The sequence below is a fragment of the Tiliqua scincoides genome, chromosome 2 (genome assembly GCF_035046505.1).
Source record: "Tiliqua scincoides isolate rTilSci1 chromosome 2, rTilSci1.hap2, whole genome shotgun sequence".
Lineage (NCBI taxonomy): Eukaryota > Metazoa > Chordata > Lepidosauria > Squamata > Scincidae > Tiliqua > Tiliqua scincoides.
This window is the reverse complement of record NC_089822.1, coordinates 45333184-45355033: the sequence shown is the minus strand read 5'-3', so window position 1 is coordinate 45355033 and position 21850 is coordinate 45333184. Positions and strand designations below refer to the sequence as shown.

Genomic DNA, 21850 nt, shown 5'->3' with positions numbered 1-21850 from the left:
ATGCATTTATATACCGCCTTTCTTGGTCGTCAGATTTCTCCTCAGACTTTATTCAAGGCGGTTTACATGGGCAGGCTGTTCTAAATCCTCCTAGGGATTTTTACAATCGAAGAAAGGTTCTATCTTTCAAGAACCACAACATTTCAGATGGATCTTTTTGATCTGGTATCACATTCTGGCCTCTGATTTCCTCCCACGCAAGGTGACAAGCAGCTCCTTCATCTCTCACATGGAGAGCAGCCAAGACGCTTCTTCACTCACACCAAAGAGCAGGTGGAATAACTTGGCTCGGCTTGTCAGCTGCTTCAAGGTCTCATCATTCACGGTGCCGTTGGCTTCGAACTGGCGACCTGCAGATGTTATCTTCAGGCAAACGGAGGCTCTACCCTCTAGACCAGACCTCCTGCCCAATGCAGCTCCAAGGTAAAGGAACGAACATTATCTTACCTTGAGGAGGCCTCCATGACTGCCACCCAACTGCAGGATGCAGTACGTGCCCCATTGTGTCAGTATGGAAAAGTTGGTTAGGATTTGGGCCTTAGTTATACTCCCCTGGAGGTTTGCTCCTCAGTGGTGCTTTTCAGATGGTCTTACTTCAGGAAAAGATTCTGATGTCCTTCAGCTACTACCAAAGCATCTGACCAGCAGTTTGCCCTAAAAAAGCTGTTTCCTCACCAATAGTCTTTTCCAACTGTCTTTCCTTATAACTGCTTTGCCCAACTGCTTTTTCCAACCATGCAAAGTTATATTTGAGACATACAAAATTATGCATGGGAAGGATAAAGTGGATAGAAAGATGCTCTTTACACTCTCACATAACACCAGAACCAGGGGACATCCACTAAAATTGTGTGTTGGGAGGGTTAGGACAGACAAAAGAAAATATTTCTTTACTCAGCATGTGGTTGGTCTGTGGAACTCCTTGCCACAGGATGTGGTGACGGCATCTCGCCTGGATGCCTTTAAAAGGGGATTGGACAAGTTTCTGGAGGAAAAATCCATTATGGGTTACAAGCCATGATGTGTATGTGCAACCTCCTGATTTTAGAAATGGGCTATGTCAGATGCAAGGGAGGGCACCAGGATGCAGGTCTCCTGTTATCTGGTGTGCTCCCTGGGGCATTTGGTGGGCCGCTGTGAGATACAGGAAGCTGGACTAGATGGGCCTATGGCCTGATCCAGTGGGGCTGTTCTTATGTTCTTATATTTTCCTAGAATGTGTACTTGCTTCTCTCATCCCTTTCCCATTTCCTGGGTGTGCAACATCAACACTGTTCCCTGCTGTCCCCTGGTGCCATAGCTGACAGCATGGAATGAACCCGATTACTCCACCCCCAAAACACAACCCCTATCACAAGATGTTGCCTGAACCTTTCCTCCCTCTATAAGTTCAGCTGGATTGCTGAAGTCAGAAACAGGTAGGACATCCCTCAAAGCGCCCCTTTCCTTGTGATCCAACCATTTTATTCCTTTTAGCAATTTCTCCCCCTGATAGGGATTAATGTCTCCTTCCTTTGAAAAGACCTCCAGCCTGCTCCTTCCCAGCGCTGGATACAGCGTGGGTAACACAGCCCCACTGACCAGTGCTGGTTAGGATTAGGCTGCAACTCTGTGATTCTATAAAACGATTCACCAGAGAACCATGTGTGACTGATGCTGTTGTCAAATATGTCAAAAGAAAAATGAGCTATCTTCATTTTATGTAAGTTATGAGACAACTTGAATCAATGCCACATTGAATGGGTGTGTGTGTCTGTGTGTGTGTGTGTGTGTGTGTGAGAGAGAGAGAGAGAGAGAGAGAGAGAGAGAATATTATTGATGATATTGTTCCTAACCCTTATTTTTTTTTAAAAACGCACATATTTCTACATGACAGTTTCTAAGGTGCTAGTCAAGTTGAGTGTTATTTAACTCTAGAAGCCAAAGAAGAAAAGGTCATGTTCTGCACATCTCTTCAAAATATTAAAAATTAAGGCTCAGCTGAAATGGCCTTTAGCTCAAAACTAGGGGTATCTAATTCAAGGGGGAATAGGGAACAATTTCAGGGGATGGCAAGCTTTTTGAAGGATTGGGAAGCTCATCCTATTCCTATTGGCAGTTCTTTTAAGCAATTTTTCCCTTTTTTAAGTGATTGCTCTTTGCTGTCTTTGGTGACAACAGTAGCAGAAATTTTCTCAGCAGGTGGCAGCTGTCATGTTTCTTCCCCATAATTCCCCAGATGTAGCATTGCTCTGGGACATCATGGGAAATAACATGTCAGCTGCTAGCCTCCATATAGAGCACTGCTCTGTTACAAACAGAAGTGGCAGTAAAAAATTATTATTGATGGTTTACAAAAAAAAAAAAAAAACTTAAAAGAATGATCAAAGGTGTACATTGTAAGAAAAGCCCCCCAAACTTTCTAAAATGTCATAGCCACCACCTCAAAAATAACCCGCACCTTTGGGAAAGGTGTAAATTTTATTTATTTATTTATTTATTTATTTATTTATTTATTTATTTCAGAAATGTATAAGAACAAGAATGGCCTTGCTGGATCAGGCCATAGGCCCATCTAGTCCAGCTTCCTGTATCTCACAGTGGCCCACAAAATGCCCCAGTGAGCATACAAGACAACAAGAGACCTGCATCCTGGTGCCCACCCTTGCATCTGGCATTCTGATGTAGCTCATTTCTAAAATCATGAGGTTGCACATACACATCATGGCTTGTAACTCTTAATGGATTTTTCCTCCAGAAATTTGTCCAATCCCCTTTTAAAGGCATCTAGGCCAGATGCCATCACCACATCCTGTGGCAAAGAGTTCCATAGACCAACCACACAATGAGTAAAGAAATATTTTCTTTTGTCTGTCCTAACTCTCCCAACACTCAATTTTAGTGGATGTCCCCTGGTTCTGATGTTATGTGAGAGGGAAAAGAGCATCTCTCTATCCACTCTGTCCTTCCCATGCATAATTTTGTATGTCTCAATCATGTCCCCCCTCAAGTGTCTCTTTTCTAGGCTGAAGAGGCCCAAACGCCGTAGCCTTTCCTCATAAGGAAGGTGCCCCAGCCCCGTAATCATCTTAGTCGCTCTCTTTTGCACCTTTTCCATTTCCACTATGTCCTTTTTGAGATGTGGCGACCAGAAGTGGACACAATACTCCAGGTGTGGCCTTACCATCGATTTGTAAAAAGGCATTATAATATTATCCGTTTTATTCTCACTACTTTTTCTAATGATCCCAAGCATAGAATTGGCCTTTTTTACTGCTGCTGCACATTGGATCAATGCTCTCATCACGTTGTCCACCACCACCCCAAGATCCCTCTCCTGTTCCTTCTCAGACAGCTCAGAACCCATTAGCCTATATGTGAGGTTTTGATTTTTTGCCCCAATGTGCATGACTTTACACTTACTTACACTGAAACACATCTGCCATTTTGCTGCCCATTCTCCCAGTTTGGAGACATCCTTCTGGAGCTCCTCACAATTGCTTCTGGTCCACCACTTGGAAAAGTTTGGTGTTGTCTGCAAACTTGGCCACCTCACTGCTCAACCCTGTCTCCAGGTCATTTATGAACATGTTGAAAAGCACCGGTCCCAGGACAGATCCTTGGGGCACACAGCTTTTAACCTCTCTCCATTGTGAAAATTGCCTATTGACACCCACTCTCTGCTTCCTGGTCCTCAACCAGTACCCAATTCATGAGAGGATTGTCTTCTTATTCCCACTGTGGAGTTTTCTCAGCAGCCTTTGGTGAGGGACTGTGTCAAACACCTTCTGAAAGTCCAGATATATAATACCCACAGCTTCAGTCAGGATATTGAAATAAAAATGAAAGTAGAATTTACAAGCATGAAGTGTACTAAAGGTCATGTTGAACAGGGGTCTGTAATTAGGCAGAAAGTGCTGTGTCATGCTGAATGTGCAAAAGCTGATAGGTCAAATCTGATAGGTCAACAGAAGTATAAAGGTAATGTACCAGGATGTAGTTTTCTTCTCTGCTCTTTACAATTCTATCTAAACTGTGTTGCTGTGAGACTGCTATGATTTTTTGACTGCTCTACATATTTGTAAATAGACTTAAGAACATAAGAACAGCCCCACTGGATCAGGCCATAGGCCCATCTAGTCCAGCTTCCTGTATCTCACAGCGGCCCACCAAATGCCTCAGGGAGCACACCAGATAACAAGAGACCTGCATCCTGGTGCCCACCCTTGCATCTGGCCTTCTGACATAGCCCATTTCTAAAATCAGGAGGTTACGCATACACATCATGGCTTGTACCCCGTAATGGATTTTTCCTCCAGAAACTTGTCCAATCCCCTTTTAAAGGCATCCAGGCCAGATGCCGTCACCACATCCTGTGGCAAGGAGTTCCACAGACCAACCACATGCTGAGTAAAGAAATATTTTCTCTTGTCTGTTCTAACTCTCCCAACACTCAATTTTAGTGGATGTCCCCTGGTTCTGGTGTTATGTGAGAGTGTAAAGAGCATCTCCCTATCCACTCTGTCCATCCCCTGCATAATTTTGTATGTCTCAATCATTTCCCCCCTCAGGCGTCTCTTTTCTAGGCTGAAGAGGCCCAAACGCCATAGCCTTTCCTCGTAAGGAAGGTGCCCCAGCCCCGTAAGCATCTTAGTTGCTCTCTTTTGCACCTTTTCCATTTCCACTATGTCTTTTTTGAGATGCGACGACCAGAACTGGACACAATAGTCCAGGTGTGGCCTTACCATAGATTTGTACAACGGCATTATAATATTAGCTGTTTTGTTCTCAATACCTTTCCTAATGATCCCAAGCATAGAATTGGCCTTCTTCACTGCCGCTGCACATTGGATCGACACTTTCATCGACCTGTCCACCACCACCACCAGATCTCTCTTCTGATCTGTCACAGACAGCTCAGAACCCATCAGCCTATATCTAAAGTTTTGATTTTTTGCCCCAATGTGCATGACTTTACACTTACTGACATTGAAGCACATCTGCCATTTTGCTGCCCATTCTGCCAGTCTGGAGAGATCCTTCTGGAGCTCCTCACAATCACTTCTGGTCTTCACCACTCAGAAAAGTTTGGTGTCGTCTGCAAACTTTGCAACCTCACTGCTCAACCCTGTCTCCAGGTCATTTATGAAGAGGTTGAAAAGCACCAGTCCCAGGACAGATCCTTGGGGCACACCGCTTTTCACCCTCTCTCCATTGTGAAAATTGCCCATTGACACCCACTCTCTGCTTCCTGGCCTCTAACCAGTTCTCAATCCATGAGAGAACCTGTCCTCTAATTCCCTGACTGTGGAGCTTTTTCAGTAGCCTTTGGTGAGGGACTGTGTCGAACACCTTCTGAAAGTCCAGATATATAATGTCCACGGGTTCTCCCACATCCACATGCCTGTTGACCTTTTCGAAGAATTCTATAAGGTTTGTGAGGCAAGACTTACCCTTACAGAAGCCATGCTGATTCTCCCTCAGCAAGCCCTGTTCATCTATGTCAGGGGTGCTCAAACTTCCAAATTTAGGCATGCTGGACCTTTAACAAGTGCATAGAAGAGAGAATTGCAGCAGGTGCAACTTGTCATCCCACAGATGACAAGCTACACCTGCTGAAATTCTCTCTTCTATACACTTGTTAAAGGTCCAGCATCCCTAAAGTTGAAAGTTTGAGCACCCCTGATCTATTTGTTTTGAGATCCTATCTTTGATGAGGCATTCCACCATCTTACCCGGTATAGATGTTAGACTGACCGGCCTATAGTTTCCCGGGTCCCCCCTCTTTCCCTTTTTAAAGATAGGCGTGACATTTGCTATCCTCCAATCTTCTGGCACCATGGCCGTTTTGAGGGACAAGTTGCATATCTTAGTCAAGAGATCAGCAACTTCATTCTTCAATTCCTTAATAACTCTTGGGTGGATGCCATCAGGGCCCGGTGACTTATTGATCTTTAATTTATCAATGAGGTCTGAAACATCATCTCTTTTAACCTCTATCTGACTTAACTCCTCGGTCAGGAGGGGCTGTTCGGGCAGCAGTTTCTGCCCGAGGTCTTCTGCCGTGAAGACTTAGATTGCAATCCTATCCACACTTTCCTGAGAGTAAGCCCCACTGAACATAATAGGACTTACTTCTGAGTAGACCTAGTTAGGATTGTGCCCTTAGTAGTAGAAACTACTGTGTCTGTGTTTTTCTTCGCTGTGAGGAAGAGCTGGAATTCATGACTTATCTGCGCACTCTGACAGGTTCTACAGCATCCACATGCCTGCTGACCTTTTTAAAGAATTCTAAAAGGTTCGAGAGGCAAGACTTACCCTTACAGAAGCCATGCTGATTCTCCCTCAGCAAGGCTTGTTTGTCTATGTATGCCCTGCCTTTCCCATGCCAAAACAAATGCCCAAGAAGGCTTCCAAAGCTCCATAGTAGAGTACAAATGAGTTTTTTTTTTACAATAATTATTCAACCAGCAGCTCTAGAACCCTTCTCTTGCAGATGAAATCCTCCACGGCATGTTCGTCACATCTGTCATCTAACGTATGTCTTTTGAGCTCCCAGCAGGAGCAGTCTCAGGTCCACTTCTTTTCTAGTCTGCACTTATCTTAATACAGTGGGTCCTCTTTATATGCAGATTTGGGACCTGCTGATTTTACCCACCGCAGGTTCCAAACTCACAGCCGGAGCACCCACTGAGGACCTCCGGTCACATCTGGGAGGACTTCTGAGTCATGGGGAGGCCACGTGCAGCCTTCCTGTGACTCAGAATGCCACTTCTAGCTTTCCCAAGAACCAGAAGTCCCTGCCAAAAGACTCCAGCAGGCATTCTGAGTCAATGGAGAAGTCGTGCGTGAACTCACCATGCCTCAAAAAACAGGTTGGGACAGGAGATTTCATTATCCACAGTTTTCGGCATCCAAGGGGATTCCAGGAATGGAAACCCCCCCCCCCCAGATGTTGAGAATCGACCTGTAATTATAATCATAGGATCATACTGAAATAATTAAAATTACAGGATCATAAGAGCTTGAAACGACCCACAAAGTCATCTGGTCCAACCCCCTGCCTGTAGCAGGAAATCTCCTACAGCATCTCCAGCAGGTGCCTTTCAAGCCTCTGCTTGAAGATCTCCACTGAGGGTGAACTCACCACCTCCCTAGGCAATCTGTTGCAGTGCTGAATGGTAACTGTCCTTACTATCAAAAATTTCTTCCTCCAACCAGAATCTCCTCTCTTGTAGTTTGTGCCAATTTGATCTAGTTCTACTTTCAGAGGCAGCTGAGAACAAATTTGTTCCTTCTTCCACAGAACAGCCCTTCAGGTAATCGAAGAGTGCCATCATATCCCCCCTCAGCCTTCTCCAGGCTGAACATGCCAAGTTGCTTCAACCTTTCCTCATAGAACTTGTTCTCCTCTCTCTTTCTTCTCTGAACTTGCTCCACTTTGGTTACATCTTTCCTAAAATGCAGTGCCCAGAATTGGAGACTGTACTCCAAGTGAGGTCTGACCAAAGCAGAATAAAGCAGAACCACTACCTCCGTTCTCGTGACTGGGAAGCTACAGTTCTACTAATACAGACTAAAATTGTGTTAGCCTTCTTTGCAGCCACATTACACTGCTGGCTAATGCTCATCTTGTGATCCGCTGCAACTCCAGGATCCCTCTCACATTTTGTGCTGCCAAGCCAGCAAAATATTATTATTATTAACAGTATTTATATACTGTATTTATATACCGCTTTTCAACGAAAAAGTTCACAAAGAAAAATCAAATAACTAAATAAATAATTGGCTTTCTTTATTCCCAAACTTGGAACTGCACATTTACACAGTTAACTTTTATACCTCAGTCCTGCAAGCCAAAGCACAGTTATAGCAGACTATGGATTTTGATATAACAGTCCACTGACAAAATTAATGCACGGTGAGTGCAATGGGTAGAAATGGCCACCCTCTTGAATGGACAAAGCAGAAGGCTTCAGTTTATCTGACTGAATTGCTCTAGTGGAGCATGAGAGTCCTGTAATTTGGAACATAATGACCTGAACAACTTCATACGTACAGGTACTTAGGACACATCAAGGATTGGAGTTTTCTCTTAGAAGCATGACCCATCTTATAGGATAGTTTTGATGTAGAGGCAGGAGTTCAGTGTGGTGCAGTGAAGCTAAAATATACCCAAATTTATAAGTAACTTGTTATTTTTGAAGCTAAGTGGGCACTTATATCAAGATCAAGAGCTACAGGAGAGTGGACTAGATGGGCCTTTGGCCTGATCCAGCAGGCCTCATCTTATGTTGTTAAAGGCCCAAATATATCCAACTTTCCAGTGCCAATACAGCCACAGTGCAGCCCTGAGGTAAGGGAACAAACATTCCCTTACCTTGGGGAAGCCTCCATGATTGCCCTCCCCACCCCAGAATGCACATGCCCCATTGGCACAGCTGCATCAGCACTGGAAAGTTGGATAGGATTGGGCCCTAAGTTATGTTTTCCTTTGAATACATTCACTTGCTTTTTCCATCACTGCTTTAGCTCTTCATTGTCACCTTTGGAACTCTGCCTTTGATTTTCTGAAAGCCAGAAGTCCTTTCTTTTCACACAACTTTCTGATACAGTATTTCCAAAGTACTCCATTTCAAACTGCTTTAATTTCCATACAGTTTCCATTTTTTCTTATCCCCAAAGATTGGTTTTCCCAGCACTTCAATGATAATAAAGAAATCTCCTGCTATTAAAACCTTTCCCCATTTGTGCCCATGCACTGAAATACATGACTAATCCTCCATATATTAGAACTTCTCTTTTTCCCCCTTTAAAATAAACAGCAAACAGCCCATAAATGTCCACCTTGCAGGCATATTCCCCAAAGCATGCATACAATATCTCCTCCATTTCCAGACATCTTTTCACCATCTACTCACATTCTTTCAAATCCAGGATTTCATGCTGCTGTAGAATGCTAACGTCTTCTGTCTTCAGACCAACCCTGTGCATGTTGCTTGTGCATAAAAGTTAATAACATAGGTTTACATAGGTTTGATGACTTTTGTATGTAGGTATTTCCATGGAGACATAAGCTCTACCTTCAGCTGCTAAGATCACTTCATTAAAACTAATGGGTTCCACACCATATATTAAATCTCGGGGGGGGGGGGTCCTTGCAGAATACGGCTTAGAGAGTTTAGAGACCAATGTTTAACTCTTGAAATTCATTTTTCCATTGGGAATGCTTCACTTCATTGCTATGATGATTACAGCTTAATTTACATTTTTAAAAGCACTGCATTTCTAGAAGGCTTATTTTTAAGAAACATTTTAAAGTGTGGCTTCATTCAGGTTGATTGTCTTGCTCTGTTAGGCTTTGCTTAACTAGAAATGGAATTTTTTTTAATGCCAAGTTGTAAATGATTCTGTAGACAAATAAATCATTAAAGTGCTTTTTATTTTTCTTTCTTTTTTTTGCTGTGATAAAATTGATAGAGCAAGTACAGAGTTACAAAGTTTGGCCAATTAAGCTCTTGTATGCTTCATTCTTTCAGAAACCCAATGAAGCCAAAAGGAATTACCCTCGAAAAGAACAAACACTGCACATGGTGAAGTATTCATAAAAGTGAAGAAAGCGAAAAGAACAGAGCATTCAGTATCAGGATGGATAATATAGAACGAAAATGAGAAACTAAATAAGAGAGAGCCATTTTCTTTCATTCAGACAGGCTGACTGAATATTCACCTGTTGTTTTCATTTCTAGTTGTTCTCTGAGTCACATATGCATCTGTGCCAGTGACTTGTCCGAACGCAATTCATATGCCACATTACTGTCACGTTTACTTTTCAGCCCAGAGATTTCTACCACGAGAGACAGTGGTATCCTACCAAACCACTAAATATAAATAGTTTATTATAATACAAAGGGCACAATCCTAACCAGGTCTACTCAGAAATAAGTCCTATTTTGTTCAATGGGGCTTACTCTCAGGAAAGTGTGGTTAGGATTACAGCCAAAGTCAGCCTAGGCTAAAAAACATAGCCACTATAAACTTAATATTTCACTTGAAAAAAAAATCAGTTTCCACCTGGTTCTGCAAGCAATGGCAGGGAACATGCTGCACCCATCCTTGGTAGAGAGGCGGTTTGTGGGGCCTTGTGCAGGCTGACCAGTCAGGGACAGGTGTGACATCGTGGATAAAGCTGACCACATAAAAAGCTGTCTGACAATTGATGGCTCAGCATAGAAGCATAGCTGGGTGGGGGGAGAAAACAGTAAGTACTGCAGGCACCACAAGGTGCCATGTAACTAGCTCCTCCCACTCACCCTTGGAGCCATTCCAGGAAGAAACGGCAATGCACAGATGCTCGTTGAACCAAATGGCGTCTTACGGCATGTTTGTACATTGTGACTGGGCCCAGGGTTAAAAGGGGGGCCTGGAAGCCAAAGGAGGGGAGCTAGAACTTTTGTGGGATGCAAGGGTCTCTCTTTTTCTCTCGGTGGGATCTGATGTGGGGTGGTGGATCTGCTCCCTTATTGGGGGGGGGGCTCCTACTTGCCTCCCTTTGGGTTCTGCTTGCATATTTGTAGGCAAAGCAAATGTCACACAGCAGCCAGGGGTCTTCACTGCTCTCAGCCACAGTGCTCATCATCTCAACACTAGCACCGGTTCCTGCTATCCCTGGAATTTCTCACCTCTGGAGGAAGAGGGGACGGTGCAGCCACCAGGCTTGGCACTTTCCCATCCCCAAGCAGGGCAGAGTCTGTGAGGAAAGAGCCCTGGAGAGTGTGCAAAGGAGGGACTTCAGCAAGTGGGAGGCCAGCAGCCTGCCCTTGGGTTACTTGCCAAGAAGGACACCACCATCCTTGTTTTTTCCTTCAAGCGCCTCCTGGGCTCTGCAGGCAGCAAGCCGTGAGTGGGGGCTGAAGGACATTGTTGCCAGCAGTGATGGAGCAGGGCTGAGCTGGGGCACCCGCTCCCAGGAGAAAAGCCCAGTCAGACACCCAGAGGGGTCAGCAGAGGCAGGAATGATGGCTGCTGCTCTCCAGCACGCTGGTATATGGGATGGGGGAGACGTGCTCCCAGTCCTAGGAACGTTTCATGAGCTTTCTCAGGGGAAAGGCAGGGCTGGATGGGACCAGGACTGGCAAAGGAGGAGGACAGAGCAGAGGGAGAGGGAAGCCCAATGGCAGACACGGGTTCAGTGATGTGCAGTGAGTCTGCAGGGCCAGGGTGACATTTCCCAGGAGGCCCTGCTGTGCCCTGAAGGGAGGGGGCCCGCTGGAGGGCTGGAAGGAGGAGGGAAGCAGAAGGCCTGAGCCCAGGGAGAGGGAAGCCCAATGGCAGACACGGGTTCAGTGATGTGCAGTGAGTCTGCAGGGCCAGGGGCCATTTCCCAGGAGGCCCTGCAGTGCCCTGAAGGGAGGAGGCCTGCTGGAGAGCTGGAAGGGGGAGGGAAGCGGAAGGCCTGAGCCCAGGGGGAGAGGGAAGGCCTGGTGCGGGTGTGTGCAGGCCCAGCCAGGAACAGCAGTGGCAGGTCCTGGAATGCAGAGAGAAAGGAGGAAGCGCAGCTCTGGCTCTGGTTGCAGAGGCTGCACTGGGAGGCCAGAACAGGAGGGCTGCTGGACTCTCCTTCTGCCCTAGAAGGGAGGCCTGTGCTGGGCTGGCAGCCACAGGTTCAGGACCTTATGCAACCCCCTTTGGGATTCTGTTCCTAAGGCCCCCCCCCCCGTGATTGCCAGCCTCCCCCTGGCCTTTCCTTCCCTGTTAAACACCTCATGAGCCAGATATCAGGGTGACTGCTGGAGCCCCTCAGGATTAGCGCAGAGGGGCAAACCTCCTCCCAACCTCCTCCCAGCCAGGACAGCCTCTGCATTCGAAGCTGGTCAGCTTCTAGCCTCCAGGACTAATGGCCACCGATATGGTCCTTCCTGAACCTGCCAGTCTCGCTGCACCTCAACAGTGGAAAGGAATTCAAAGAGGGGCGTGAAGCAGGCATGCAAGGTAAAAAACTCATCTAGGTCTCTTTCTCTCCTTGGCAGGCAGTAGAGAAACAGAATCAAAGCAAGCCAGGCCCTGCGGGGGAACAGAAATGGCTGCCACTCATCCGGGCCAGGTAAGGGAGATTTGCAAGGGACAGCTGGGGCTTCTCCTGTAACATTCCCATCCAGAATCATTTCACCTGACTATCTGGACCAGGGGTCTCCAAACCTTTTGGCACGAGGGCCACATCGTGTATCTGACACAGTGTCAAGGGCCAGAACATACATACATACATGCATACATACATACGGAAGAGGGGGGAATTGATTTTGAAAAGGCATTGGAGGGAGTAGAGAACAAAAGTGACTTGCATTGGAAGAGGGAGGAATGGCTATTGAATTGGGATATTAATTTGGGGAGAAATAATTTTGTGAAAGAAGGAATATGGTAGAAAATCAATATTTTTGGAAAAACATTTTTGAAGGGGAAATTATTTGGTGGTATTGGGGAGAGAACTAATGTGTTGCAGGAATAAAGAGTTGAAGAACAATTGAGTAATAAATTGGGAGAAATCTGAGAAATAAATTGATTTGTAAAAAGAACATGCTTTCAGTAAGTTTTGGATAGATGGGACTGATAGGCCATCAGGGTATTGAATGTATCCGGAATTCCTCTCAGATTTCCAAAGGGTATGTTATAATTTGTGGAGTTGAGAAGCAAGCAGAAGTTTCTCGTTTTCTCTCTCTCTCTTCCCCTCCCTCCACAAACACACACCCTGCCCCATCACAGGAGAGCTCTCTTTCCAAGGGAATTCCCACAGGTGCGGAGCCTTCTGGGGTGATCTTCACACAAGGCTCTGTGTGCCTGGCCCGTAAGCAGGTTGCTGTAGGCCGAAACAGCCAAGCTTCCCCACCTCATGTAGCAGGCCAGATCAAATCCTCTGAAGGGCCTCATGTGATCCCCAGACCGGGGTTTGGAGATCCCAGATCTGGACTATACACATTTCCTTCCTATTAACCCCCTAACTTTCCCTTTTTCCTGTATCCCAAAATCTTCCCTTCTCCGGGGTTGCCCTGGTAAGCCCAGCTAATCTACCTCCATCTACCTATGTAGTTTAAGGTGACATTGGCCTCTTCTTTCTCAAATGCAGGAAACATTCAGATTTTCCTCACTTCTCCCCTTGGACTACAGTTATGACCCAGGCTGGCTTGCTAATAGGACATTTCTCTTTTTTTTTTCAGAACCCAATTTCATTTGTGGAGATAGCTCTCTTTTTCAGCAGTGAAGAGTGGGCTCTGCTGAGCCAATGCCAAAGGCACCTTTATGAGACTATCATGATGGAGAACTATGAAAATGTGGTCTTTGTAGGTAAGGAGGATCCTTTGACCCTTAATTGATAGATGCCCCAGGTAGCAACCTCAGCTCCATTGGATATTGCCACAGGGAGTTGGTGTCCAGACTGCATGACTTGGGCATGGCTGCTGCTATGCCTGATGCTTTCCCACATCCTCTCCTTCTAGCCAACCCGGATCTGGGTCTGTTGGTGAGGGGGGTAGCCCCAACCTGGGGACATGGTGCCATAAATTAGCTGACAGTCTCTTGGCTGCCCTTTGGAGGAGGTGGATGTGTTTTGGAGGACGCTTCCCCCTGTGTTTGGGCTCTCCTGCGTGCAGGACCCTCCCAAGAGAGAAACAGCATAAGTATTCCTGCATAAATAGTGAAGTTGCATTGAGAGCTCAGATGTGAGAGCATTGGGGGACAGATGTCTATGGGGGTTTTGGAACTTCCTCATGTAGAAAGTACAGAGATGAAAAAAGTCTTTCCTTGAGGCAGAGTTGGAGTACAGAGCAGAGAAGGAAGAAAATATCTTCACTTTAGACTTACAACAGGTAGCCCATAAAAATGTGGGGACACCCTCTCCCAAGGAATCACTTCACTTTCCTAACTCCTTAACTGAAAATCCTTTTGGAGACCCAGGACTCTGCTACAGATGGCAACCCTGCAGAAGGATTTTGGGAAATTTCTGCCTTTAGACTAAGAGGGGAGTGGAGATTTGGAAAAACCCTCTGAGCTCCCTGTCTCCTTTTTTCTTTTTTAACCTTTATTAAAGAATAAAAATCATACAATAGTAAAAATTTAACACATTGTAAATATACTATAATAATAAAGGAAAAAAGAAAAAAGGGGGGGAGAAAAAATATTTTCATGAAAAAGAGCTGCCAGTCTTAATTGACTCTGCTGAGCCCTATAGGCTGCACAACAGGAGAATACTGAGAACAATCTCTGAAGAACAGGAGAACAATGCCTGCTCTTGAAGCACAAGTAACAGTTACCCTTGTCTCAGAGAACTCCATCCTCCATTGCGGACAACAACTGATACCTAAAAACATTCCTCCAGAGAAAGGAAACCTCCTATGCTTTCAGGGTCTAGTAACAACCCCTGCCTTATCTTTCTTTAGTATTTCTATTTACCCCTGAGTAGGCTGCCTGCCTGCCAGTGGGTCTCCTTGGATGTATGCTGACTATTTTGCTGGCACAAGTAGTCCAGGGAGCCTTGTGGGCGGGTCTGGGCCAGAAACGGGAGATTGGATGCTGGTATGCACTGCTGCTGCCAAGATCCACCCCTTCCTGCTCCCAAACTACCCAGTATCCTTCCTGCTCCCCACCCCGATCCTTCCCTAAAATTTATTTATTTATTTATTTACAAGATTTTTACCCCAACTTTCCTCTATTGAAAGAAGATGCCCAAGGCGGCTTACAATTTATAGATTAGTAAAAAAAAAAAAAAAATACAATGTGCAATAGAATTAAAAAATAGAAAATAGCAAAGACGATATACGATAGAATAAAAAATAGAAAATAAGTTGGAAATACAATGGGGGGAACCAATTGGAGGAGGGCAAAAATACTCAAGGAACTGCTATAGAGGCGCAGGACGCAGACATCCTAAATGCAAAACGAAACAAAAATGTTTTAAGCCCTTGCCAAAATGCCATGAGGGAGGGGGAAGGACAATTCCCCCAGTAAGGTGTTCCATAACTGTAGCGCCACTACTGAGAAGGCTTGCCCCCATGCCTCTATCCCCCTAACTTGGGAGAAAGGCGGCACTTGCAGGAAAGCCCTTTCAGATGACCTAAGAGGATGGGCCGGAATATATGGAAGAAGGCAGTCTCTCAGATAACCTGGCCCTAAACCATGAAGAGCTTTAAAGATCAAAACCAGCACCTTGAATTAGGCCCGGAAATGAATGGGCAACCAATGCAGTTGTCGAAGCAGCAATTCGACAGAATCAAACCGCCTAGCTCCAGTAACCATCCTAGCCGCCACATTCACTAGACGCAGCTTCCAAACCATCTTCAAGGGCAGTCCGAGGTAGAGCGCATTACAGTAATCACATCTTGAACCGATAGGCCACTGTGGTCAGGTCCAATCAACTCAAGTACGGCCGCAGCTGACACACTAGCCGGAGCTGAGCAAACACACCCCTCGCTGCTGCCATCACCTTGCTCTCCAGGGAAAGGTAATCCAGGAGCATACCCAAATGTGCACCTGCTCCTGCAGGGGGAGTGCAATCCCATTCAGAGCAGGCGGTACTTGCACCAAGGATTTTCTGACCAGAAGTACCTCTGTCTTTTCTGAATTCAATGTCAACCTTTTGGCCCTCATCCAGACCCCAACCGCCTCCAGACATCACTCCAGGACTTCCACAGTATCTCTGGAATGAGATGGTAAGGAGAGATAGAGCTGGGTGTCATCAGCATACTGGTGACACCCCACTCCAAATACCCAGATGATCTCCCCCAGCAGTTTCATGTAGATGTTAAAAAGCATGGGGGACAGAATAGAACCCTGTGGCACCCCACACTGCAAAGGCCAAGGTGCTGAACAAGAGTCTCCCAGCATCACCATCTGAGACCTGTCAGCTACGAAGGAGTGGAACCACTGCAAAACAGTGCCCCCAATCCCCAGCTTGGCCAGCCAACCCAGAAGGGTTTCCACTTCTAAAATCTTACCTGCTCTAACAGGGCCTCCAGGAGCTGGTGATGTGTGCATGGAGCCCTGGCTGTTTGTGCAGGTGGCTCCATAGCACATCACATCGCCGTGGCCTTTATGACAGTGGATCAGGAGATTGGGCTGTTTGACAAGTAACTTCCTGACTGCTTCTCCTCCCCTTCCCTCTTTTTCTTGGTCTGCTATCTTATCTTGGGATTCCTCAGCAGACTCAGTCTTTTCTCTCCCTCTGCCATAGCAATCCAGACTCTTTTGTTAGACTCTTTTGTCCAGACTCTTTTTTCAAAATCCAGACTCTTTTGAAGAGTTATTCTAACTCTTCATTTTCTTGATTTTTTTATATTTATGTGTGAGCATGTGTGTATTAGATAATGATGATACCATTTTATATAGACAGGAATAGTTATTTACCTAGATCAGTGGTTCCCAAACTCCTACAGGGGACTTGGGAACCTTGTAAGTAGGGGAGGTGGGAACGGCACCACAGTGATTGCACTGCTGCTGTGAAGAAGGAACTTGTACCTGGGGGGATAGCTCTGGCCATCTGGAGCATGTGGGGAGCCCACAGCCCCCTCTGGCAGGTGTTCCTGCTGCTCAGAAAGGCTCTTATCCACAATTGTGACCCACTTCTGATTTGCTATTGGAGATAAGAGCCTTATAAGAGCAGCGGATAGACTGAATGGGCAGCACTACCCCCCCTCGAATGTTAAAAAGTTCCTTATTTGCAGCGGCAGTGCAACTGCTGCAGTGCCGTCACTGCAGTCATTTCCTGACCACTTCCCTTAAGGGAGTGGCCTTCTTCCAGTTCCCCTGTTGGGTTACAACCCACCAGTTTGGGAACCACTGACCTAGATTATTTTGAATAGTTGTGTTGACCCCTATAAGTGGCAATTGTTTGTATTAAGAGCTTTATTTTTATTTTTTTTTGTTATATCAATTGTATTTTTTTTCTGGGAGAAATGTTACTGTGAGGCTCTTGGAGCAGGGCCTCTGCTCAGCCTGACTGACCCTTTAAGGGAGCCCTGCAAAGGCCTCAGACTGGCTCAGGGAGAGGGGTTTACAGCACCCGGGTCCTCTTCTGTGTCTGAGCTGTTTCTGCCCCAGTCCTGGGCAGGGGCAGTTGGCTGCACAGCCACTCACCTCCCAGCTTCTGGCCAGTCCCATCATCACTAGCCTCCTGGCTTTTGTGGAGCCAGCTACCCTCCCCATGGCCCCGCTCCTTCCCCTGAACTTAAAGGCCTTTCTTCTTCCCCAGTGCTGCCTTCACCTCATCCCTCCCCTCTTCCTGCTGTCTTCTCTCACCTCCTACTGCCCGGCTCCTTAAGGCGGGGGCCCAGGTGTGGGGAGAGGACCCCAGCAGTTACCATTCCTACCCTTGTGCCTGCTAAGCTACCTAGGACAGGGGTGTCAAACATAAGGCCCAGGGGCCGGATGCAATACGCGGAAGCTTTTTATCTGGCCCTCAGGCTCTCAGCTGCTGAACAGTGCTGAAATGTTACTCCTGAAAGAGCAGCCGACATGAAAATCAGGCTCTCCCATATCTTGAAAAATGAGATTAAGATTTGCATGTTTTCTCTTCTGTCATTTGCAGCTAATGAGTTCCTAAGTGAGAAAAAGTGCTTATTTTTTAATGATGTTTAATGTTTAATGACATCACTTCCTGCCTAATAACATCACTTCCAGCCCTCAGCAGGCACAACGAATGCTATTCTGTATGAAACTAGTTTGACATCTCTGACCTAGGAGGTACAGCTACATCCTCCCCCCCCCCACGTATAGGCATTGAGGCCCGTGCTGGGAAACCTAGATAGTCAAGTGGTGCGTGTACCGCTCCAAACTAGTCACTAACTCCACAGTGAGTACTAGTGCCCCTAGGTGGACCAAATGTGAGTACTGAGATTATCCATGCCTCTTCCAAGGCAGGATTCCTGGTTGCAAAGGTGATAGGGACACTAGGGAGATGGGTTCTGGACGGAAAGGGGGTGGTGTCACATATGCCTTTAAGGCACACCCCAGTAAAGGGTTCAGTCAGTGCCAGTAGTGAGGTGGTAGTGGCAAGATGCAATGCTGAGGGTTCTGTCTTCATAGCCACTGGAAGATGCACTAACAGAAGGAAGCTGTCCTCTGCAGAGGAGGAGGAAGAGGGTGTGCTTCATAACCCCTCCTCTCAAAGCTCATCCAAGGCTACAGGGGAAAGCTGTCAGTTCAGGCAGCAACATCTGTCACAGGTAGATGGAGAGGGATGAGCCAGAGGCCCAGCGATCAGGCACCAAGAGTACAACATGGTAGAAACCCCCCCCCTCCAACCTAGGCCAGGGCTAGTAATTAAAATAATAAAAATGTTAATTAAAATTTTAAAAATAATAAAAATGAATAATTAAATAAATAAAATTATTATATTAACTAAAATAATATAATTTTATTTTATTGCTTTCAGTTCATGTATTAATAAATTAGTTCTTTGGGACTGGATGGCCTCCGAGTGATTTCCCATCTCTTTTTATTCTTGCGGTGACAGTTTGTGGGTGTGTGCCTCATAACCCAAAACTGCAAGACCCCCAGACATGCATGTTTTGGGCATGTGTAAGTGTGCTATTTACATGTCTCCAAAGCATATGTGAACAGATTGGTGGGAAATGCACCAGCAGTCATTAGCAGATTCCCACATTCCAGCCTTGCATAAGCATGTGACCAAAAAACTGGTACCAATCAGGTATCCCTGTCCCTTTTTCTCCTCACAGTGCACATGACTCCAGGGTATGTGCATCAAGAGTATCCTATGGGAGAAAAAGATATAAAAAACTGAATTACCCAACCCTTGTGTCTTCGGTCCTTTTCTCCTTTGCTTATCTGTCTTCTTTGTTGCTTCATGATCTTTCATTTGACCCACTGGAGCCCTATTAAGCACCCCAATCCAAGCCAGAACCAATGACTGGTAACCACTCAGTCCCCTTTCCCTTTCCAGTCTTCTTCTCCATTTCTCTCATAGAACACAACCAAGGCCAGCAATCTGGACAGTTATCCTTTGGGCAGAGAGATGAAGTGATTGCACAGCCCATCAAGAGGCTTCCTCCTTGCTTGTAGCATTTGGTTCAGGCTACATAGAACTGTAATCCAGTCACAGTCTTTTATCATGGTTGGAACATCAGGAGCCCTTTCCTTTTCTTTTCTTTTCTCTTTTCCTATTCCCCTTCCCACTACTCTATTTCCTTAGCCCCAGTTTATTTATTTATTTATTTATTTATTTATCAATCACATTTCTATACTGCCCTTAGAGCTCCAAAGAGCTCAGGGCGGTGTACACAGCTGCTCCCTTCCTTTTTTCCCCTCACAACAACCCTGTGAGGTAGGTGAAGCTGAGAGAAAGTGACTGGCCCAAGGTCACCCAGGAAGTGTCGTGGCTGAGGGGGATTTGAACCTGGATCTTCCAAGTCTGAGTCCAGCTCCCAAACCACTACAACATCCTGTCTCCCCTGGGTGAACCTCTGAATTTTCCTACAGCCTTCTCTCTGCCTTCTTTTTGGCCACCATGTTTGCGCCAGTGTGTTCCTTTTTGCAGTGTTAAGGATTTCCTCATCTCTGTCCTCTCCTCTGTAGATAACAATCACTTACGTTTATGGTCTAGCACCATACAAATTGCTAAGAAACTTTGAATTGCTTTTTGATTTGGATTCCCCTTCTCTGCTTTTGTAACATTATCACCACTGTAAAAGTTTGTTTGCTGCACCTTCACCCTGCCTTCCCTCTTCCTTCTGAACCATTGAGCTGTGCCACTGGCCACTGCACAGGGTCACAGGATGCAAAAGGAATTTCCCCGTGCACTCATGTTTATGTGTGTCTGAAAAGCACACCCGATAACAGTCTGTACCGATGTCTGGAGGAGACAGTAATGGGCTTGATTGATTGAGACAGTGTGCAGGTTGTTTTGCTCTGGAGGAGAACCCATATGGAAAGAGAAGTTTATCCTTTTGTAGATGGGGTTGCCCTCCCTTTGAAGGAACGAGTTTCATAGTCCGGGCATGATTTTGGGCCTAGTGGCCTCCTGGAAACCAGGAGGCATCAATATTCTGGACACACTTTTGGATGGTTTATCAGCTGCACACTTTCTGGAGAACATTTGACTCTAGAAGACAGTTTCCTATCATCCCTAAATCTGAAATTTGATTTTCAACTAGAGGCTTTCTTTTCTTTTTCTTTGTTCTTTTACTACTTCTTATTCCTCCTCTCTAGTTGAGGCCTTTATTTCTCTGAGATTCCTTCTTCTCTAATGAAGCAAAATACAATATTGATGAAGTCACTTGCAGTTAAAGGTTGCTGAAAGTGAAGCAATTCCTCTAAAGTCATAAGGCAGTATCTGTGACATAAAGGGAGCTCGCATGAATGTAAAACTACTGATGAGTTTAAATCAACCTCAAGCATTTGCTGCCTGGTCTAGATCCTTATCCTGGCGACGGGGGGATGTTGGGAGAGTGTGGCCACACTTCACAGATCCCTGTTAGACATGCAGGGACATGGACATCACACTTCCCCCACTGACTGCAGCTTCTTCCTTTGATCTCTTACTGCATTTCTTTTCTTATTTCAACAGCATCTGTTTCGAATCAGAAGAAGAACCTGTTTAGAAGAAAGTGGGAGCAGACTCGGTTTTCTCAGCAAAGAGCCCACACAGGGAAGAGGCTGTTTACATATCAGGAGTGTGGAAAGACCTTCAGTCGCAGTCATAGTCTTAAGATCCATCATAGAACCCACACTGGGGAGAAACCCTATAAGTGCCAGGAGTGTGGAAAGACTTTCAGTCAGAGTAGTTGTCTTATAATCCATCACAGAACCCATACCGGGGAGAAACCCTATAAGTGCCAGGAGTGTGGAAAGACTTTCAGTCACAGTAGTACACTTAAGAGCCACCACAGAACCCACACTGGGGAGAAACCCTATAAGTGCCAGGAGTGTGGAAAGACTTTCAGTCGGAGTAATTTACTTAAGAACCACCACAGAACCCATACCGGGGAGAAACCCTATAAGTGCCAGGAGTGTGGAAAGACTTTCAGTCACAGTAGTACACTTAAGAGCCACCACAGAACCCACGCCGGGGAGAAACCCTATAAGTGCCAGGAGTGTGGAATGACCTTCCAAGGAAGTGGGACTCTTAAACGCCACCAGAGAACCCACACTGGGGAGAAACCCTATAAGTGCCAGGAGTGTGGAAAGACTTTCAGTCAGAGTAGTTGTCTTATAATCCATCACAGAACCCACACCAGGGAGAAACCCTATAAGTGCCAGGAGTGTGAAAAGACCTTTAATTGGAATAGTTTACTTAAAATCCACCAGAGAACCCACAAAGCACAGAAACCCTTTAAGTGCCAGGAGTGTGGAATGACCTTCAAGCAAAGTGATGTACTTAAAAACCACCAGAGAACCCACACAGGAGAAACCATATAAAGAGTGGAATGACCTTCAATTAAAGTAATGTACTTAAAATCCAGTAGAAAACCCACACAGGAGAGAAACCTTTTAAGTGCCAGGAGTAGAATAATGTTCAGTCAGAGTGGTTGTAGGAGAGAAACCTTATATAACTTAGGGATGTTAGGATTTGTTTTGGGGTCAGTTGGGCAGCAAAAATTGATTCCTTTTTTTGGATCAAATAGTTGATGTTTGAAAAATTCTTGCTATTTCTGCAGAGTTCGTTTGAAATGAAGATGAAGTACGTTGCTTGCTCTTGTTTTTTTGAAATATAAAATTTGTCAAAATTCTCCTTCTGTTACTTCCCAGAGTCTGTCCAAGTTGGGTTCCAGCACCAAACACTAAGGCACAGTGAAACCTCAATTTTTTTTTGAATTATTTTCTGTTATTCCCTTTAGTGATCATTAAAGGAAAATGAACATACAAAGAA

At 45.6% G+C, this 21850-nt stretch overlaps 1 protein-coding gene across 1 annotated transcript; it reads left to right on the top strand.

The window, feature by feature from the left end:
• The first annotated feature begins 12058 nt into the window (after nucleotides 1-12058).
• LOC136638514 (zinc finger protein 782-like) lies at nucleotides 12059-21399 on the top strand. Its single transcript, XM_066612558.1, has 3 exons — nucleotides 12059-12082; nucleotides 13191-13317; nucleotides 20549-21399. Exons 1-3 carry the CDS (start codon nucleotides 12059-12061, stop codon nucleotides 21397-21399), a joined length of 1002 nt encoding a protein of 333 aa, XP_066468655.1.
• Nucleotides 21400-21850: the final 451 nt, after the last annotated feature.